The 22,049-nt window shown below is 42.7% G+C and overlaps 1 protein-coding gene across 7 annotated transcripts in view; it reads right to left on the reverse strand.

Moving 5' to 3' along the window:
- TRMT9B (tRNA methyltransferase 9B (putative)) overlaps positions 1 to 22,049 on the reverse strand; it is a 67,329-nt gene that overhangs the window by 13,756 nt on the left and 31,524 nt on the right. For 4 of the 7 annotated variants that reach the window (XM_043454509.1, XM_043454508.1, XM_043454507.1 and 1 more), the window contains exons 2-3: positions 12,405 to 12,603; positions 4,614 to 4,768 (exon numbers count right to left, since the gene is read on the reverse strand). In XM_043454509.1, coding sequence (XP_043310444.1) covers positions 4,614 to 4,767 — 154 coding nt within the window. In that variant the 5' untranslated portion in view covers position 4,768; positions 12,405 to 12,603. Of the gene's footprint in view, positions 1 to 4,613; positions 4,769 to 10,393; positions 10,694 to 12,404; positions 12,604 to 22,049 lie in introns of all 7 variants that reach the window. The other 3 variants (XM_043454512.1, XM_043454510.1, XM_043454513.1) reach the window with 3 other exon arrangements.

The raw sequence follows: 22,049 nt of genomic DNA on the forward strand, positions 1-22,049 counted from the left end.
TGCAAAACAGAAAAAGAGACACAGAAATACAGAACAGACTTTTGAACTCTGTGGGAGAAGGTGAGGGTGGGATGTTTCAAAAGAACAGCATGTATACTATCTATGGTGAAACAGATCACCAGCCCAGGTGGGATGCATGAGACAAGTGCTCGGGCCTGGTGCACTGGGAAGACCCAGAGGAATCGGGTGGAGAGGGAGGTGGGAGGGGGGATCGGGATGGGGAATACGTGTAAACCTATGGCTGATTCATATCAATGTATGACAAAACCCACTGAAATGTTGTGAAGTAATTAGCCTCCAACTAATAAAAAAAATAAATAAAATTAAAAAAAAATACTCATAACAAAAAAAAATAAATAAAAGGGATTGGTTAGCCAAATATGGTTCTGTTTTATTTTATTTTTTATTGGAGTACAGACGGTGTACAATATTGTGTTAGTTTCAGGTGTATAGTAAAGTGAACCAGTTATACGTATACTTATATCCCCTCTTCTTTTTAGACTCTTTTCCCATATCAATTATTATAGATTATTGAGTAGAGCTCCCTGTGCTACACAGCAGGTTCTTACCAGTTATCTATTTTATATATAGTAGTATATATGTCAGTCCCAGCCTCCCAGTTTATCCCTGGCAGGTACCCTCTTCTAATGGCCTTAAGTTACTAGCCCATTTCAGGAAAAGGTTGCCTTAATTGTACAAATTACAGTATTTCCTGAGGATACTTTCATTTCTGCTGCCTTTGAATCTTCATCACTCTTTATATTTAGACACAGTTGCTCTCCCTTCATTCCTGATCCCTCCCTGAAGACACAGTTCCCATCAGGAACCATCATCACACACCTCAGCAGATCAGCTTCGCTGGGGAACAGGGTGATGTGCTTAATAAAATTTAGCCAATAAACAGTTGCAGTACTAAAATAGCATAGCAGGTAGAGAACCCCTGTGTGGGAAGCTGGAGGCCAGTTACCTCTGCGTGTCTATTACCTATGCAAGTTTTATTAATCATTAATACTGGAGTGGGTAGCCTATCCCTTCTCCAGCATATCTTCCTGACCCAGGAATCGAATTGGGGTCTCCTGCATTGCAGATGGATTCTTTACCAACTGAGCTGTGAGGGATGCCCGAATCATTAACTTAGAAATTGCTAATCTAAATACCAGTCAAATTAGCCAACATAGACTATTGATTTTTTTAACTAAGTGGAAGACCTAGAAAGAAAAAGTATTTCCTTTGGAGGATAGCTCTGTTGTTCTATGGGCTTCTCTGGTGGCTCAGTGGTAAAGAATCTGCCTGCAATGTGGGATATGCAGCTTCAATCCCTGGGTTGGGAAGATCCCCTGAAGTAGGACATGGCAACCCACTCCAGTATTCTTGCTTGGAGAATCCCATGGACAGAGGAGCCTGGAGGGCAACAATCCATTGGGTCGCAAAGAGCCGGACACAACTGAGTGACTAACACTATTGTTCTTCCTTTTTCCTACTAATCCCTTTGGGCTCCTTTCTTCCCTTTTCATTGATTTTTCTTAATTTCAATTTTATTTTTAAACTTATCTTTCATGTGTAATTAAAATATTCCTACTATTGAATGGTAAAAAAGCTATAAAAAACACAAAGTCAAAAGATACAGATGAGTAAAATAACATTTGGATTTCCAAGTGCAGTGGTAAAGAATCTGCCAGCCAGTGCAGGAGACACAAGAGATGCAGTTTCCATCCCTGGGTTGGGAAGACCCCCTGGAGGAGGAAATGGCAACCTGCTCCAGTATTCTTGCCTGGAAAATTCCATGGACAGAGGAGTCTGGTGGGCTACTCTCCATGGGGTCACAAGAGTCAGACAGGACTGGGCTACTGAGCACACAAAATAGCATTTACTAAATTGATTTGCACAGGGATACTTAATGTTATTTGTGCTGTAATTTGTAGTAGGAAAATGTAGCAAACAACATACATATCTGTTGGTGTGGTGTTATTAGCATAGAGAGCTATGCAGCTTTTCAGACTCAATAGCTATATAAGAACAAATGCTATGCTGTGCTGTGCCCAGTCGGGTCTGAGTCTGCAACCCTTTGGACTGTGCTCTGCTAGGCTCCTCTGTCCATGGGATTCTCTAGGCAAGAATACTGGAGTGGATTGCCATTCCCTTCTCCTGGGGATCTTCCTAACTCAAGGATCAAACCCTCATCTCCTATGTCTCCTGCATTTCAGGGGAATTCTTTTGATCTCAATATACAAAAAGAAACAAAAGCTAGCTATATAGCAGTCTGTATAACATACTAATTTGTGTAATTGAAAAAGGTAAGTCCATCCACGCACACACTTACATGTACAAATATGCTTTTATTTATGTGAAGTATCTCAAGATTAAACAAGAAGCTAAGAGCATAGTGCCTCTGATATGGGTTACTTGGTGCTGGGAGACTGGGATGGGAAGATAATTTTCACTATACATTTTTTGTACCTTTGTTACTAAGCCATTTAAGTGGATTACCTATCAAAAAAGTTTAAGCAATTTGTATTCCCCTAATATTCAAACTGTTTACTCATATGGTTTCATCATTGGGGGTTATTGGTCTTTTTCATACTGACTCTGAAGAAGATTCTGTTGATTAAGAAAATTACTTTTTTTTCTATCAGATATGTTGCACTTAGTTTTACCTAGTTTGATTTTGGTTTTTTACTTCCCTTATATTTATGTCTAGATTTTTGCCTTGTAGAACCTTTTAAATTTTATGCACTCAAAAATAGCAAGTGCAGTCAATATTCATTACTCACAGACTCAGGATTTGCATGCTCATCTATTTGCTAACGTTTATTTGTAATGCCAGAGCCTGTACTGACAGTACATGAATGTCTTTAGACAGAAACACACGTGAAACAAGATTAGGTGTTGATCAGTTGACAAAAATATTGTGACCACAGGCTCATAGGAACCTAATCCTGTATTTCCCCTTAGGGGGCCAATTCAGTGTTCACTAATTCTGGGTTCACAGGAGCTTTATAGAATCTGACTTCTGTGGATAATGACAATCAATTGTATTTTCTTTTATGGTTTCTGACTTGTTTTGTGTCATACATGGAGACCCCTTTAGCTTTTGAGAATATTAAAAAAAAATAACATAGTCATCATCCAGCCCTTTAATTACTTTCTTTTCTTATATTTAAATCTTTGCTCCATTTGGAATTTTTGATGTAAGGTATAATCAGGGTTCCCTGGTAGCTCAGACGGTGAAGAATCTGCCAGCAATGTAGGAGACCCAGGTTCAGTCCCTATGTTGGGAAGAAAGGAATGGCTACCCACTCCAATATTCTTGCCTAGAGAATTCCATGGACAAAAGAGCCTGGTGGGCTGTGGTCCATGGGATCGCAAAAAGTCAGACACGACTGAACAACTAATGCTCACTTTTTTTCATGAGAAGGTAGCTTATATATTCTGTTGTCTCCAAACCTTTTGATCCCAATTGATTTAAGATCCTGGTACTTTGCTTATATTATGAGCGATAAGAGTTCCAAACCCACTGCATCTTCTGAAACCAGTTTTTGTTTTTTTTTTAAGTTAACACTATAGAGATATTTTTAGAGATTCTCCACTTCTACATGACATGTACCCCTTCTCCAAATTCTACCCTGCTCGAACCATCTTTAACAAGCCAAAGCCCTGGGCACATCTATTTCTCTTACCAGCATTTTGACTGAATGTCAGATTAGACAGAACTTGTGACTCCATACTTATAATTCATATAGGTCCTCTGTACATGCAGTTGCTAGAGAGCAGATTTAGGTGGGAATGCTTCCAGTGAAATCATACCTTGTCTTAAAACTTAATCTGAGATCTCCTGGGCTGTGGTTACCACTTCTGGATTCCAGAACATACTGAGCCAAAGACCTCCCAGGAAATTAGGGATTATGAAGATATGATCTAATTTAAGTTATGTCCCTATAATAAAACACCTACAGAATAGTTAAGGGAAAGGATTCATGAGATTCATGAGGTGATAGGGCTTCTTGTGAGTGTATGTTAGTCACTCAGTCATGTCCAACTCTCTGCGACCCTATGGACTGTAGCCCTCCAGGCTCCTCTGACCATGGGATTTCCCAGGCAAGGATACTGGAGTGGGTAGCCATTCCCTTCTCTGGGGATCTTCCTGACCCAGGGATCAAACAGATTCTTAACTGTCTGAGCCACCAAGGATCTCAGATAGAACCTCTACTATATACACAATCCTGGCTCTTCTGTAGAAGGCACGAGAGCCCCTCAAGGTGAGCTACCAAAACACTGTACTTACAAATGTGAGTGAATCTACATTTATTAAAAGGGTCAGTTTCACAAGCAGCCATTTCAGTCCTGGCAGATTCAGCGAAGGTCAGGTTGATTTTGTGAAAGGATGTGCACAAAGGCTCTGAGAAGACCACCTCTGTCTAAGTGTAGATTTGGGGGACTTTTCTACTTTCTTGTGCGACCTCATGAATTTCTGCTATAAAGTGAACATTCTAGGTGCTGACATGCCAAGGACACGGTTTCAGACTTCTGGTTAGAACAGGATGAAAAATGAATCTGAAAAGGAAAGGCACGATGGAGTATATGCACATCAGACTGCGTGGCCCTGCCCAGGTTACCTATGTCGGCGATGAGGCTGCCTGGCTTCTGCTCCTGGAGGAACTGACGGACTCGGGGCCAGGCCTTGCTCTGCAGGTCGCTGAAGTAGGGTGCGGTGCTCTCGTACACATCATGCACGTGCTGCTTCTCCAGCTGGGCGGCCGCATGGTCCATCCTGGGGAGAGCGGGGCCATGCCAAGGGATGCGGTTCAGAGCAGGCACGGGAAACGGCTGATGGAGATGCAGGTTTCCTAAGATGGGAACTTACGACTGCCAAGGCTGTGCTGTTTTTATCCTTTCTTTCTTTTTCTCTCTTTTTAAAAAAATTATTTACTTTTTAATTGAAGGATAACTGCTTGACAGAATTGTGTTGGTTTCTGCCAAACATCAACATGAATCAATCAGAGGTATACATATGTCCCCTCCCTCTCTTACAAACTGCAAAGAACACAGCCTTCACCGGAACCTCACCAGCATTGTCGAAAGACTAACAGACGTGTCGCTGTTAGCTGCACATCTTCAGAAAACAGTCGTTTGTGAATGAGCTAACTGTAATGTGTTTCTGTGTAAGATGAGTCCTTAATTTTGGAAACATATACAAAGGCCTTAGCAGTGGTTCACTTTGGATAAACCTCTCTTCTCTTTGATGCTAAAGAGATTAAAATTTTATAACATGCATTTTACAACTCCAGTCCAATCACAAAGCCCGATTGATTCTACCTTTTGAATGTCTTTGGATTCTAACCATTTTCTTTACATCCTACTGATTCTGTTTTAGAAAAGACCTCATTTCTTGTTTCAGTTACTTCAACCACCTGTAAATGGGGTGGTTTTTTTTTTTTTTTGTCCCTTCAGTCTCTTTCCTTCCGTTATGCCACAACTGTTTTTCTAAAAACTATACATAAAACTGTGCTGCTCCCTACTTAGACTTCTTCAAAGGCATTTTATGGCTTGTCTGCTCAAGGCTGGATGTCTCAGGAGGGTATCCATGGCTCTTTCTGATCTGGCCTTCACTTACCTCTTGCAGTGATTTCTCACTTTCCTCCCCCAGCATCGGGGCACGTGTCATACTTAGTGACCCGAGGTTTCTCAGACTTAATGCATCCACCCTCATCCAGGGGCTGGTACAGACTCTGTGCCTTACCTGGCTGACTTCTATTCATTCTTGGCCCAAGCATCACCTCTTCCAGAAGGACTTCTCTGACCTCCCATGCAGGATAAGGGAGGTCAGAGAGCAATGGGGAGGACTCCCCTGATGGCGCAGTGGATAAGACTCCACCTGCCAGTGCGGGGGACACAGGTTTGGTCCCTGGTCCGGGAAGATCCCACATGCCGTGGAGCAGCTAAGCCCATGTGCCCGTACAACTACTGAAGCCCACACACCCTAGAGCCCAAACTCTGCAACCATGAGAAGCCCTTGCACCGCAGCTAGAAAGTAGCCCCCATTCACCAAAACTAGTGAAAGCCCACAGGCAGCAATGAAGACCCAGCGCAGCCAAAAACTTAACAGAAAAAAATTTTTTAATAAAAAGGAGTGGGGAAAGTAGAAGAGCAGGTCTTCGAGGCTTCTGTTCGTTTAGGGTTTGGTCTTTTAATTATTCTCCTGTGGCATGTGAGCGAGGATATCCCAGGGCAGCAGCCAGGGCTCAGACCATGGCTTTGTACCAATCAGTATTAAAGTGTTTTTATCACTGAAGAACCCACTTGGCCCCACTGCTGCTTACCAGCTTGCTCAGTCCCGCCCCTTCTCCTCTTGCGTCCCGTGCATCCTCTGTGGTTACTGAGGGCTGTAAGTCTATTAGTTGTTTTTTCTGTAGCCCTGACTAGAAGAGCCTAGGTAACAGGGGCTTATCTTATTTAATGCGGAGTCCCCAGTGGTTGGCACACAGCAGACCTTCAATAAATGAACAAAGAAAGAACCAGAGTGGACTCTGAGTACAGAGGGTAAGAGAATAATCTGGGGAGTGTGGGAAGAGGGGACCCTGCACCCACAAGCTTGCAGATGGCAATGTGGTAACAGAAGGTGCTGTCCTTGGACAGCCTCTGTATTCCCTCACCCCCCACCTCCTGGTCTTTGTCACTCTGGGGAGTAGAACGCACTTGGGTCAGATGGCATCTGAGGAGTCACCCCACTGTAAAGTGCCTACCTTCCACCTTATATTTAAGAAATATCTTGATGAGAGATACTTAAAGACCATGTAAATATTCTGTTTCCGTAATCTCGCCATTTTTTAAATTTTAACTTTTTTGGCCACCGTACGTGACATGTAGGATCTTAATTCCCCGACCAGGGATCGAACCCACTCCCCCTGAAGCATGAACTTGGAGTCTTCACCATTGGACCACCAGGGAAGTCTCTGCTCACCGCCTTCAGCGTCCAATCCATTGACGACTTTTTCTAACTCAAGTATAGTTGATTTACAATATTAGTTTCAAGTTTATAACATAGTGATTCAGTATTTTTATTGATTATACTTTTAAAGTTATTACAAAATAATGACCATTTCCCTGTGCTATACAGTGTAAGCTTGTCGCTTATCTGTCTTATACACAGTAGTTTGTATCTCTTAATTCCATAACACTACCTTGCCCCTCCCCTTTTCCTCCTGTCAACCACTTTGTTCTTTAGTCACTTCAGTCCTGTCCGACTCTTGTGACCCCACGCACTGCAGCCCACCAGGCCCCCCGTCCATCGGATTCTCCAGGCAAGAATACTGGAGTGGGTTAACCACTAGTTTGTTCTTTATATGTGTGAGTCTGTTTTTGTGTGTGTGTGTTTTGTTATGTACATTTGTTTGTTTAATTTTTTAGATCCCACATGTAAGTGAAATCGTACGGTATTTTTCTTTGTCTGACTTATTTCACTAAGCATAATACTCTCAATGAGTATTATAAGCATAATATCCACGTTGTTGCAAACGGCAGACTTTCACTCTATTTTGTGAATGATGATATGATGACATTCTCAAATGATGAGAATGATGATATACTCATTCCATCATTCCTTCCACTGCAAGGAAGAGCTTTTCAGGATTTACTCTTAAAACAATTTAGCAGTAGGTTATCCTTAATTGGGCTTCCCTGATGGCTCAGTTGGTAAAGAATCCACCTGCAGTGCAGGAGACCTTGGTTCAATTCCCGGGTTGGGAAGATCCCCACTCCAGTATTCTTGGGCTTTCCTGATGACTCAGCTGGTAAAGAATCCGCTTGCATTTCGGGAGACCTGGGTTCAATCCCTGGTTTGGGAAGATTCCCTGCAGAAGGGAACGGCTACCCACTCCAGTGTTCTGGCTTGGAGAATTCCATGGACTGCATAGTCCATGGGGTCACATAGAGTCAGACACAACTTGGCAACTTTTACTTTTCACTTTATCCTTAACTATTATGGGCCTGCCCACAGTCCCTGCAAAAAAAATCTGGCAACTCTTAACAGAGTACAAATCTCATTTGTGATGTCTGACAAAACTTCCACCCAAACTGAAGCAGCTTATATTACACCCTCAACTAGAATACAAAGTAAACATATGGCTGCCTATAACTGCCTACACATGAGGAAAAACACAAACACTGAAGGCTTTTCTCTGTAATCAAAATCTCAGTAGACTTAGGTCTGTTTAAAATTGTCCCCCCCTTAAGGAATCAATTAGGCAGAACAGTCTTGAGAACTGTAGAACAAATACATTTTACTTCATTGCACTTGCCAGTGTTAAGGGCTTCCCAAGTGGCTCAGTGGTAAAGAATTAGCCTGCAAATGTAGGAGACCCAGGTTCAATCCCTGGGTCAGGAAGATTCCCCTGGAGAAGGAAATGGCAACCCACTCCAGTATTCTTGCCTGGAGAATTCCATGGACAGAGGAACGTGCTGGGCTACAGTCCAGGAAGTCACAAAGAGTCAGGCATGACTTAGCAACTGAGCACACACACACCAATCAAGTGACAATAATCATGAGCTTGATTCCCTTCAATCTGCTTCTATCTGCAAGCTCAGAATCTGTAGTATTTGAAAAGCACCACATGAAGACCTTTCTCTAATTCTTCCCCAACGTTGCCCAGCTTCTACCATAAACAAGCAACTTCAAAGAGCTGTTTGAAAGCATGTGAACAATATAAATCCGTTTTGTTGTATTTTACACTTAATATTATATTCTGCAGAATATGTAGCTAACTGTGAAATTGATTTGCAGAGCTGGGGCCATCCAGTTTGACATGCTTGACACTCTGTGGATTTATATTTCCTGCTCTGTGTGTATGTACATGCTAAGCTGCTGCAGTCATGTCCGACTCTGTGACCCTCTGGCCTGGAGCCCACCAGGCTCCTCTGTCCATAGGATTCTCCAGGCAAGAATACCGGAGGGGTTGCCAAATCCTTCTCCAGGGATCTTCCCAACCCAGGGGTGGAACCTGCTTCTCTTAAGTCTCACCTGCATTGGCAGGTGGGTTCTTTACCATTAATGCAACGTGGGCAGCCCTTCCTGCACTGTACACATACGCAGATTCCTTGTGAATTTGGTCCTGTGACTAAGCTAGTAAGACCAGTACTGCAGCACTTAGCGCAGGGTTCCAGCAGAAGCTAGGGATGTGGGGTTTGCTTTAGCCAGGTTCCTAGTCTGTGTGCTGACAAGTTTGGAAGGGAGAGTAAGTCACAGAAAGTGATGCCCTGTGCATCTGAGAACTAGTTTGGATTTTAAGTGCAGTGGAAAGTGGTTCCCTGGAGAGCAGAAAAGGGGAGAGAAAGTGCTAGGAAGCTACCAGGAGGGGTCAGTGGCTTGGTGTGTTTCCCGTGGAGAGAGGACCAAACAGACACATCAGCGCTTCTTGCTTCTAGCCACAAGGTGGTCAGTAATAGATCACAGATGTTTGGTTTTCCTGTTTGGGGCGTGTAACCAGGGTAACATTTCTCCACCCAGCTTGAGTCAGGCAAAGCCACGGGATGTGCTTTGACCATTACATGTGATCAGAAAAGATCTGGGCAGAAGAAAACTTCAGGGCAAAAGTTTTACCAGCCAGAGTGTGTGTCTTCGATCCTGGAAGCACCAGCCCAGGTCTTTTGATGGGTGGGCAGTGTGCATGTTTTTAGCCAGAAATAGGGCAATACACAGCTCATCATAAGAGATGTGGATTATCTACCTAGATAATGGAAAAGTAAAATCTATCAGCCATGTTCTGTTAGAAGATCACTTGTTACTATGTGAGTTTGTCCTGTTTTTTCCTTCATAAACATTAACACTTTTCTCATTACTGTAGATAGAACTAAACTGGGAGAAAACGGAATATAATTCTGTCTCCCACTTCTTAAAATTAATGCTGTGAGCCAAGGAAGGAAAGGAGGGAGGCAGGGAGAAAGGATGCTAATATCTGTGAACCTGAGAGCACAAAGGCATCAAGGTGTGGCTGAGAGCACTTTCTGTCAACACGTGTGTGTGTGTACTGAACAGTAACATGTTTGAAAAGCAAGAGGATCTGTCAATGGTAATAGTGAAAAAACATTTGGAGATCCAAGATTCTAGGGAGTATGTAACCTGTCCCCAAGCCTGAGCCTGTGCATTTATGACCATTATTTACAGGCCTAGACATTTTAGAAATGAAATACTTTTAAAAACCTGTGCTTATCTGCTCTTCCTTTGAGGAACTGTACTTCCCTTTGGACTCCAAGTGATGTTGGAGCCTGCCAGTAATGTAGGACAGGGGTGGACACATGACCTCATTTAAGAAAATCATTCCCTCTCCCCTGGGAAACTGACAAGAGATAGTTGAAGCCAAATCACTAGAGGAAATATCCTCCAGTTTCTCCTAAGTCTTACCTTTCCTGAGGTTTGTTTTGTTTTTCGTTTTTCCTATTCTATTAGCTACTTGGTATACTCCCAACAGATCCCCTCTTGCTTGAGGAAGAGTTTGTTTTGCAGGCGAAGGACTTTAGTTATTTCAGACTTGAATGCATCTTCATGATCACAGCATGGACCTTAGAGGGTTCCGCGGTGGAAGAGAGGTGCTGCGCCATCCAGAGTCCCAGCAGGACTTGGCTCCCACAGATGGAAGGACTCTGGCTGGAGTCCTGGCAACAGACCCCTGGGATCCTGTGTCCTGTTGGAAGCAGTGCCAGCCTAAGAGCAGAGCAGATTGTTGTACTGCCTCCGTCTTTGCTACTGCTACATCTTTTTTTTAATGGCCACAGCCTAGTATCTGAGCTGTTATTACAGCTTCCTAGTCGGTCTCTTTGTCCCCCTTGTCTCCCTCCCACTCCCCGGACTTGTCACCTCTAATACATCCATAATGCGGGGAGGTTGCAGTACTCTTTTTTCAGTTAACATTCACTTGCTGGAGACATATCCTACAGTAAAAGGCAACTGAAAAGACCACACAGCATGATGCTGTTCTTGGCTTGATGGATGTAGCTTGTAATCTCCCTCCAAGAACTCAAGAAAAGCAGTTTAGAATCTCTATTTTCATGCTGGTACTGGATAATTTTCCTCTAATATCCATTTGATCATCTCCTCTCCCTGTTGAAAATCCTTCAGGAGACCTCTCTGGGACAAAGCTTGCACTCTTCCATCCAGCATTCAGAAGCTTCCAGGACTTGGTCTCAGTCTGGCTTTCCAGCCATATCCTCTTACTGTGACAACTCAAATTCTCAGCTCCACCCAAAGAACTCTACTCACGTTTCCCTGAGTGGGCCTTGTTTATAGCTCCTCATTCAGGTCTTTGCTAAAGTCAGCAGGCTCTTCTTTCTTTTCTGTAGTGCTTCCCTTCTGAAATCTTACCTGCCCTTCAAAGTCTAGCTCAGCCTCCCCCTTCTCTGTAAAGACTTTATGATAGCTATCAATAAAAATCATTTCCCCTAGTATTTCTATATATTGCACATTTATTATTGCTGCCACTCTTTGAGCATTTCTCCTGATTCTATCTTGAATTTTCAACTCTGTGTATGTTCCCAGATCAATTAGAAGCTCCTGGAGGGCAGAACTGAAATTGGACTTCTCTTTTATATGTATCATAATGCTTTCACTCTGTAGTTAACTGTAGAACCAATGGATCAGGGAGCTCCATTTACTTAGCTCCCTATGCAAGACAACAGTGCTTTACTCCAGATAAACTGGTCCTCAAATATTTGGTCATAAATCATGAATCCCCTGATAAGAGTCAAGAGGCTCTCAGAGGCTCCCAAGGCTAAAACTGAGCCTTCCCAGTCATGTTTTGTGTTTCATAATTTCCTTCCCTTGCAGAGGCCTGTTCAGAGATATACCCTAGACACAAAACAGTCCCAGTTTTATAACTGAAAACAAATATAAATACTGTAAATTATTCTCTTATTATAAATGCCACAGAAGACACATATTTTAAAAAGAGCGTAGAGCTGCTTTAAATTTCAAAGATATATTCAAACTGTAATTCTAAAGTTTACATACTAAATGGTCAAGTCAAGTTAAAGACTTTACTTACATTATAAAAAGACTTTAGCATGATATAACTAAGTTTATTTAATCTTTTACAAAAACATTTAATGCATGATACTTATACCTACATATTATTTTCAAATACAAATTATACTGCAACCTTTTGTATGATAAAAAAAACTATCATTTCACAATATGCTGACATCCTAGAAACACATTTTGTTCTATAATAAAACATTGAATACATTCTTGTTATTTTAAAACTAGTTTCAAATTCTTTTTTCCACCTAGTGCAGAAATAAACTCCAGCTTACTTTATATCACAATGTCGTAACTTTTAAATGATAGGAATTGGGCCTAATTAGGTTTACTGAATAAGCTCATGTTATGTGAATTGCTATAATAACTGAAAGCTACTAACCTGAGTCATCTTGTGATTACAGAAAATTACTTCTTGTCTTTTTGATTCATGGCAGTTTCCACCCTCAGAGAGTGACAGTTGTTGCTCATAATTTTCTCGGTGTGTAATGTAAACGCAGTTTAGTGGGAGGAGAATCAAACAGCGAGGTCCTTTCCCACGGTGAGCCGCTCCGTGTGAGTCTTCGCAGGGAACACAGGTTCTATTAGGAAGAGAACAAGTACTAAAGTTCATTTTACATAATACAACTATTGAACCAGCTACAGCCCACGCTGACCTCGTGACATATGCCTGAATTACCCAGAGGAGAGAGGATTAGAACGAACTGTTAATTTATGGAATGTGCCAGAACTATAAGAGCAGTTTCTGAATCAATCCCTCAGCTTTCTGTAAAACACCCAAATACTTTCTTCCCAAATTAAACAGGATGATTTCATCTTGTTCCTCAAAAAATTACAAGTACTGAGAGTCAACTTCGAATCCAGTGGTTTAAGTACTGTAACTTTTTAAGACATATGACTAAATGTTATTAAGTCATTCCAGTACAATTTAACTGTTCAGTATTTGTTCTTATTATCAGCTATTTCCATGTCACTTTGACAAGTAACCCTAGTTATTCTTCACTGTTCACATTTATTTTTTTTCTTTTTACATAATAGAACAGGTTTGTCTTGAAATTCATCAAAAGACTCTGAGTTACATTAAAAAGAGGACATATGCAGAAAAACACTCCCTAATGGGGAGGTCTTGGGGTGTAAAGTGAGGTCTGGAGAGAGGCCCGGTGCAGTAGGAAAAGCCTGTCGTGTAACATCTGGGGGCCTGATGCATCTGTAAATGAGGCAAATGGACTTTCATCTTGATCACATTCTCAGTCACTTTCCTCGGTCTTCACGTCCTTTGCATATGCACCTCAGTACCACAAACTGTGCCCCTTTATTACACATAGTGATTCTCAGGATGGTGGGGTGGGATGTACGTGGCTTCCCTGAACTGGCTGGGGCTCTCCACCCACCCGTCTGGATCCCCGTTTAAGAAGCACTGATCTGCGGGTGCTTTGCAAAGCTTCTTGCTGGTCTTCAGAGTATGCACATAACCCATCGTCTCTCAGTCACATGCAGGCGAACGATCTGTACCTCAGAGAGCCACGAAGGTGGGCATTTTAGGAAGAACACTTAGAAAGAGTCTTGAAAGCGTTACTAGTCAAAAGACTTCATCTTTCCTTTGGCAATTTCAAGCCTGCCTTAATCATAAAGGAGAGGATGTTTTGTGTTATGTGTGTGTGTCTGTCACATATTCTTTATTTAATTAATTTATTTTTAATTAGAGGATAACTGCTTTAAATTCTGTGTTAGTTTCCGCTGTACATCCACATGAGTCCACCGTATGTATACATACATATGTCCCATTCTTCTTGAATCTCCCTCCCACCCCATCCCACCCCTCTCAGTTGTCACAGAGGAGCAGGCTTGAGCTCCCTGCATCATACAGCGGATTCCCACTGGCTGTCTGTTTTACATGTGGTAATGTATACGCCTCTATGCTATTCTATCAGTTTGTCCCACCCTTTTCTTCCCCCACTGTATCCACATCTGTTCTCTATGTCTGCATCTCCACTGCTGCTCTGCACATAGGTTCATTGGTACCACCTTTCTAGATTCCATATATATGCGTTAACATATGATATTTGTTTCTCTCTTTCTGACTTACTTCACTTTGTATAATAGGCTCTAGGTTCGTCCACCTCATTAGCACTGACTCAAACACATTCCTTTTTATGGCTGAGTAACATTCCATCGTATATATGTACCACACTTTACGTATTCCATTCATCTGTCAGTGGACATCTAGGTTGCTCCCATGTCCTAGCGACTGTAAATAGTGCTGTAATGAACATTGGTGTACATGTGTCTTTTTCAATTACGATTTTCTCAGGGTATATGCCTAGTAGTGAGATTGTTGGGTCATATGGCAGTTTTATTCCTAGTTTTTTAAGGAATAGGAGGTGATGGTGTCTGAAACTCCATGCTAGTGGCAAAGCCTAAAGCTTGTCACCTCAGGTTCACCCTTCCTGCCCTGACCTAGGGGCTGCTCTGCCCCCAGCCAGCCTGACTGTCTAAGCACCTTGCCTTCAGGCATTAGTGTCCAAATGCATTCACCCTCTCAGATAGGCAATGAGGACAGGGTGTTCTGAGTCTTAGTCAGAAAGTGTAGCAAATGAAAAGAATTTCAGCAGGCATGTGTGAGCTACTGGGGTGAAAAAGAAAACAGGGGTGGGGAACTTTTCTATTCACCCAAATCATATTCCTCAAACACATATAAAGATAATTGACTTTCCATAAGTTTACTAGATTATGATCCAAACTTGCCTCTGTTAAAAATGAATCATTTTATCTTTTCCAAGAAGTTTCTGGGCAAAGACAAAATAGGGTAGTATGTTTCTTTTAATAAGTTGAATTGGATCAGACCTTTCATTTTATCAGCCACACATCTTTGGAGTATCTAGTATTAAAAATGCATTTCTTCTCCTTTTCTCCTTGAATAAATAGGAAACCATCTTCGAGAACAAAGGTGACTCAAATCTTACAAAATTTTGAGGTTAACCATGTGTGTGTATTTTCCTGGGAAGAGACTCAGCACCTCAAACTATGTCTCAGGGGAAAAATTAGTTTTTGGAAAAAAAGTAATTTCTGTATTAAATTAAAAAGATACATTCATTCATTCAACAAATACTAATTGAACTTCTATTATATATAAGGTGCTAGGGATAAAGATTTTTTAAGTCTCCCAATTTAGAAATCCAAAGTTTAATATAGGAAGCATACAAAGAAATAGAAAATTAAAACATGGTACTACTTTCACTTTCAGTATGGATACATCCTGAGAGCTTTTGAGCTTCTGAATCCCTAAACTAATTACGCCTTGCCTGTGCTATCGATCGACAGGTCAATCAGTTGATTGATAAATTAATAGATAAAACAGACCTATTACAGATTACTACATCATGGATCTTTGGGCCATCATCAAGTATTTAAAACCACAGATGCCCAGAGCCCACACCTGGTGTGAGGAATGTTATGACCCAGGTGCGCACAGGTTCTATAGGAACTGTAGGTGAGGCAGCTCATCCAGCCTGTACAGGGGAGGGGCGGTGAAGACTCCCTTGAGAGGCTGACAGCTCAGAAGATGGTAGGGGTGAGTCAGAAAAAATGGGAATGGGCGATTCTAGCTATCAGAAACATCGTATATGAAAAAGAAATGAGACTCTTCGATGAACTTCAAGTAACTTAACAATAATTGTGAGACATGCACACACACAATGTGTGTTAATTGTTTACTGTTATTGAGGCCCTGTTATAAGCATTTAACACATATTAACTCATTGAATCGACACAGTAGCTAAATGAACCAGGAATCACCATGTCCCCATTTTACAGATAAGGAAGCAGAGGCACAGAGAACACAGGTGACTTTCCAAGGTTACATAGCGAGTAAGTGGCAGAGCCGGGATTTCAGGGCAGAAAGTTAGATTCCTGACTTCACACTTAACTGTACAGTCAGTGGGGAGGCAGGAAGGGAGAATGGGTGATACTGTAAGAACCTGGAAGAGTCAGACCACACAGGACCTGGTTTAACTTTCTAAGGAGTTTAGATCTTTATCCCGAACAACAATTGTGAACAACAGTTATGTCAGTGAGAGAAAAGACAAATTTGGATTTGGTTTCCAGAAATCCACAGCAAGCGTGTAGACTAGTATTTCCTGGACAGGTTCACAGAGAAAGAACCTAGTAAAATCCTTTAGACAGAGGATGGTATTAAGGATGCTTAGGAGGGGGTGGGATACGGAGATATTAAGGAGAGAGCATCACATTAGTAGGACTTGCTAACTGATGAACCGCCTAGTCAAGGCTATGGTTTTTCCAGTAGTCATATATGGATGTGAGAGTTGGACCATAAAGAAGGCTGAGCATAGAAGAATTGATGCTTCCAAACTGTGGTGCTGAAGAAGACTCTTGGGAGTCCCTTGGACCGCAAGGAGATCAAACCAGTCAATCCGGAAGGAAACCAACTCTGAATATTCATTGGAAGGACTGATGCTGAAGCTGAAACTCTAATACTTTGGCCACCTGATGTGAAGAGCTGACTCATTGGAAAAGATGCTGGGAAAGATTGAAGGCAGGAGAGAAGGGAACAACAGAGGATGAGATGGGTGGATGGCATCATCGACTCAATGGATACGAGTTTGAGAAAACTCCAGTAGATGGTGAAGGACAGGGAAGCCTGGTGTGCTGCAGTCCGTGGGGTTGCAAAGAGTCAGACACGACTGAGTGACTGAACAACAACAAGAAAAACTGATGAAGAGTTAAGGCAAAGAACACATTGAAGAGGAAGCAGTGATACTGATAAGGCTGACTCTGTAAGAGGTACCACTGGCATCCTCAAACAGAGGGAAGGAGAGTAAGAACGAAAGACAAACAAAAGGAAACTTGAGTAATGACCATATAAACTCTGAAAAACTCTTCCCTTGGAATACCTGTGAATACGTCCAGAGAAGTTTACTTAAGATACTTGCATCTGCAGGAAAAAGGCTGTAAGAAGGACTAGGTGTTGGTAATGGAAATGCCATAGTGATTGGTAACACATTATATTTCGCATTATTGCCTCAGCTGTTTGTATATATCCCTTATGTCTGTAATTGATGGCAGCATTGTCCAGATAGGGACAGTGGAGCTCATGATCGCTGATGTCTTGTTGGGTATTGCAGCTTACACAGCACTCAGTCAATGTCTACGGTAAAGATACATGAAGAAAGGCAGGGAAGAATAAAAAAGAGGGTCCTTTAGATGGTGCTGTAGTTCACCATCAGAGGGAGTACATCTGAGCAAGGGTTCTGGTTTGGACATAACTGTTTCTGTTTATCTGAAGGACAACCAAGTAAGACGGACATGAAGCTCAGAGCAGGCTGTTCTAGAAATCATTTAAAAATCATTATTCTAAAACTTGGCAGTGACGTTGCTTTAACTCTTACCATTTACTCCCAAAGAGAGAAAGCATATAGTGTTCAGCCACAACCAAATACAGTTTGGTCCGATTCAGAGAGCTTTAAAAACAGATTCTCCTGAGCACCAGCCTGGTCTAGTGGACTGACCCAAGAGGCAAATGCAAGGAGCTAGTTAATGACCATCTCTATTTACATGGACAGTCACTGCACAATTAATAAGTTAAAGTTGTTGGGCCAATCCAGTGAAGAGGTAATAAGGTGTTTATTAGAAACTCTTTTTCATCCAGAAACAGTTAATATTTATAATTTAAAACCCAGCCCACTGGGTTTTAAAGGAAGTGAATTAAATCAAGCGATTGTGCAGAGCAAGAAAGAAACGAGGTTAGGAGACCGTGGCTCACCAGTTGTAACCAACATGTTAGTGGGCTCCTGTGGTGGCTTGGTGGTAAAGAACCCACCTCCCAATGCATTAGATGTGGGTTTGATCCCTGGGTCGGGAAGGTCCCCTGGAGAAGGAAATGGCAACTCACTCCGATATTCTTGCCTGGAGAATTCCATGAACAGAGGAGCCTGGAGGGCTACAGTCCATTGGGTCGCAAAGAGACACGACTGAGTGACTGAATAACAACACATGCACATTAGCAGTAAAAAGGAGGTTAGCCATGTGCTATTAGAATTCTACTGTGATTATTTTAACCCCAGAAATACCTTCTGAGCAACTACTAGGCAACAGTTGCTTTGGTAGTTCTGAGAAGAACTGGGATGGGTGGCATTTACTCTTAAGAAGCTACAAGCAAATGCAAGAGTGACCCAGAGTGAAGCTGAATGACCACAGTGGGGGGCACACATATGATTGATTGACAGAAGAGCAAAGGTAGCAGGTGACCTCGGCTTTTATAATTCGTGGCGATCCTTTAACGACGAGTATTACTCCCTCCAAATAAGAGGCAAGCAAACCAGCTGCCTCTTAGTGTTCCCCATGCTACACAGGGGCTTCCCTTGTAGCTCAGTGGGTAAAGAATCTGCCTGCAATGCAGGAGACCTGGGTTTGATCCCTGGGTCGGGAAGATCCTCTGGAGAAGGAAATGGCAACCCACTCCAGGATTTTTGCCTGGAGAATCCCATGGACAGAGGAGCCTGGCGGGCTATAGTCCATGTAGTCGCAAAAGTCAGGTACGACTTAGCGAGAGAGAGATGCTACACAGAACCTCTTAACAATACACCAGAGGTTATGGCAGAAATGGTAGGAACAAAGGCAACTGGCGTTTCTGGTTGAAATCCTATGAGCAGAACAAATTGAGGGCTTTAAAACAATAACATACATAACCCAGAGAGAATAGGAGCCTCTCTGCAATCCCAACAGGGACTGAAAGGTTACCCTGGAGGAAATATATGTGAAAATAACATGGATTAAATGCGGGGCACTTATTTTAGGGAAAGATAAAATAGTCCCAAATAATATTTGGTTTTCTTGAAAATGTTCAAAAACTTGTGTGTCTACATTGACTTTGTGTTGGAGCAGAATGGTATCTCCAGAATCTAAAAATAAAGGAAATGAAGGTGGTCATATCTGGGTGAGGAATGTGTGTCCCTGTGAGGGTTGGGGGTGACTACAGGAAGAGAATACAAGGAAGTAGGAAATAAGAAAGCCAGGTATTGATTATGATATCTGTTATCAAAGGCCACTCCCCCAGGGGCACCGACTAGGCAGTATTTATTATAACTGGATCACAACTCATTTTGATGGTGTAGATTAGAGAAAACAAGAAGAAAATCAAAGATGAGATTTAAGAAAAAATGAAAATATAACACCTAACTTGCCCCAGGCATTTCTACGGTGTCAATTTGACAAAACCAGCCCTCAGTCTGTGTTAAAATCGAGGGGTGGTGGTGGTCCCCCGGACAGCAGCCTAGAAGGAGATAGGTGTGATGTCACAAAGGCAAGACCAGAAAAAATGCAACACATTTCCCATCCCCTTTCCTCCTAGGAAGGGAGATCCCGGCAGGTTGTGTGACAAGGAATCTCACTGTCGTTTTGGTGTGGAATTGATTGTTCAAGGAGCTTTTACAGGAAGCCCGTGTAGTCAGCCATAACACTATAGATCATCTGATGATTATTCTAAGAATGAAATTAAGGGGAGCAATGTGAGGATGAATTATACATTCGTGTATTTCATAAAAACATGTTTATAATACAATTGACCCCAAAGAGGGGCACTCATGGGCTTATTGCTGAAAAAAAAAAAAAATCCGTGTATTTGAGGTTCAGGAAGAGAGTGTGTGCCTAGCACAGTAAAATCTGGACCATCAAGTGTCTTCTCCTGTAGACTCCACCTCCGTCTCATCCCCTCGCTGTGTCTCCCAGTGCCCCCCCCACCCCCCACCGCCTCCGCCTGAGCTTAAGCCTTCCGTGTTAATCCAGGAGTTCCCGCAGACCTGGGAAACCTCACCAGCTGCTGCTTTACCTGAAGGCGATCACACATCTGTATGTTTTTTAGAACCTATTCTTTACTGACACCGTTACTGCAGTGGCCGATTTACCCTCCATAAAAGCTGGGAGGTCATAATTTTGAACCGAAAAAATCCTTTAAAATTAAATAAAATTTAACTTTATGAAAAATTTACTCTCGCTTTTAAAAATGGCTCATTTTAGTAGAGATTGATGAAAACACTGTCACACAGCAACGCTGAAGAAAGAACTGGATCTGGGGGACCAGCTTAATAGCATAGCTCTGAGCGTCATTCTGCCAGCATCGCCACGCTGATGGCAGTTCCCCCTCTTCAGACTTACAGAGGAAGTCCAAATACCTTAGCATTTCCTAGAGCCCTCCACCATCTGACCCCAGCCTGCCCTCCAGCATCACCCCACGCCCCACCTCCATCCCTTGGGCCCCACCAGTGCTACTCAACGTAGCCAGCCCCCCTTACCCCCACAAAAAACCTGTCAGCTTAGTGACTTAGCAGATTTCCACTCAAGCACAAGCTCCTTATCTAGGCTCACTGCTTGACGTTTGTGACTTGCGATTCTCTCAACGCTTTAGACATTTGAGGTTTTCGTGCTTTTTGCTCATCTGTTCCCTCTGCCTGGTATCACCTGTCTCCTCCAGCCCGCCTGCCAGACACAGTTCTCTTCAAAGGTTCAGCTTGGGTGGTTTTCTCTACGAAGCCTTTCCTGTCCCCGGCTAGATTCACTGCCTTCTGCTTCCTGTGTGTCTACCCTGTATTATTCAGAAGCTCACAGCACTAGCGTTTTGGTGGCTGTCGTCTCCTTGCTCTGGGCTGCCCCACATCCAGCGGTGTTTGTGATGAGGGACGACCTCTAGCGTGCTGTTCTTGTGAACGAGGGCCTTGCCCTTCTGCACAGACCCTGCAGCGGGCAGAGTTTCCTGCCCCCGACTCCTGGTGGGATGGTGTGTTAGTGTGTTAGGGCTGCCATATCAGAGTACCACGGAGCCTCCGTCATGCCGAGTAAAGTAAGTCAGAAAGATAAATATTGTATATTAAAGCATGTGTGTGGAATCTAGAAAAATAGTGCAGATGAATCTATTGCTAGGGCAGGAACAAAGACACAGTCATCCAGAATGGACATGTGGACACAGCAGGGGAAGGAGAGGTGGGATGAATTGGGAGATTAGGACTGACGTGTATACACGACCATGTGTGAAACAGATGGCTAGTGGGAAGCTGCTGGATAAGACAGGGAGCTCAGCTCAGCGCTCGGTGATGACCTGGGGCGGGGGGGATGGGGCAGGTTGGAGGGCAGTCCAAGAAGGAGTGTGTGTATATATATATATATATATATATATATATCGGATTCACTTTCTTGTACTAAAGGGGAAACTAACACAACATTGTAAAGCAAGTATACTCCAATGAAAGAGATAAACAAAGTACCACAGACAGCTGGTAAACAACAGGAATCTATTTTCTCATAGTTCTGCAGGCTAGAAGTTCAAGGTCAACGCGTCAGCAGGGTTGGTTCATTCTGAGGGCTGTAAAAGGAGAATCTGTCCAGGCCTTTCTGCTTGACTTGGAGATGGTCGTCTTCTCCCTGTGTCTTTCTATCATCTTCCTCTACACGTCTGCGTGTTAATTTCCTCTTCTTACCAGGACACCAGCCCTATTGGATTACTGCATGGGTGCTCAGTCGCTTCAGTTGTGTCCAAGTCTTGGCGACCCTACAGACTGTGCCCGCCAGGCTCCTCTGTCCATGGAATTCTCCAGGCAAGAATACTGGAGTGGGTTGCGCTGGCCTTCTCCAGGGGATCTTCCCAATCCAGAGATCAAAACTGCATCTCTTAAGTCTCCTGCATTGGCAGGCGGGTTCTTTACCACTAATGTCACCTGGGAAGCCCACTGGGTTAGAGCTCACCCTAAAAAATTCATTTTAACTTAACTACATCCATCTTTAAAGACTGCATCCAAAACACAGTCACATTTTTGAATGTTGAGTTTTAAGCCAACTTTTTCACTCTCTTCTTTCACTTTCTTCAAGAGGCTCTTTAGTTCTTCTTCACTTTCTGCCATAATGGTGGTGTCATCTGCAGGTTATTGATATTTCTCCCAGCAATCTTGATTCCAGCTTGTGCTTCATCCAGTTGGGCATTTTACATGATGTCCTCTGCATATAAGTTAAATAAACAGGCTGA

The sequence above is a fragment of the Cervus canadensis genome, chromosome 31 (assembly GCF_019320065.1).
Source record: "Cervus canadensis isolate Bull #8, Minnesota chromosome 31, ASM1932006v1, whole genome shotgun sequence".
Taxonomy (NCBI): domain Eukaryota; kingdom Metazoa; phylum Chordata; class Mammalia; order Artiodactyla; family Cervidae; genus Cervus; species Cervus canadensis.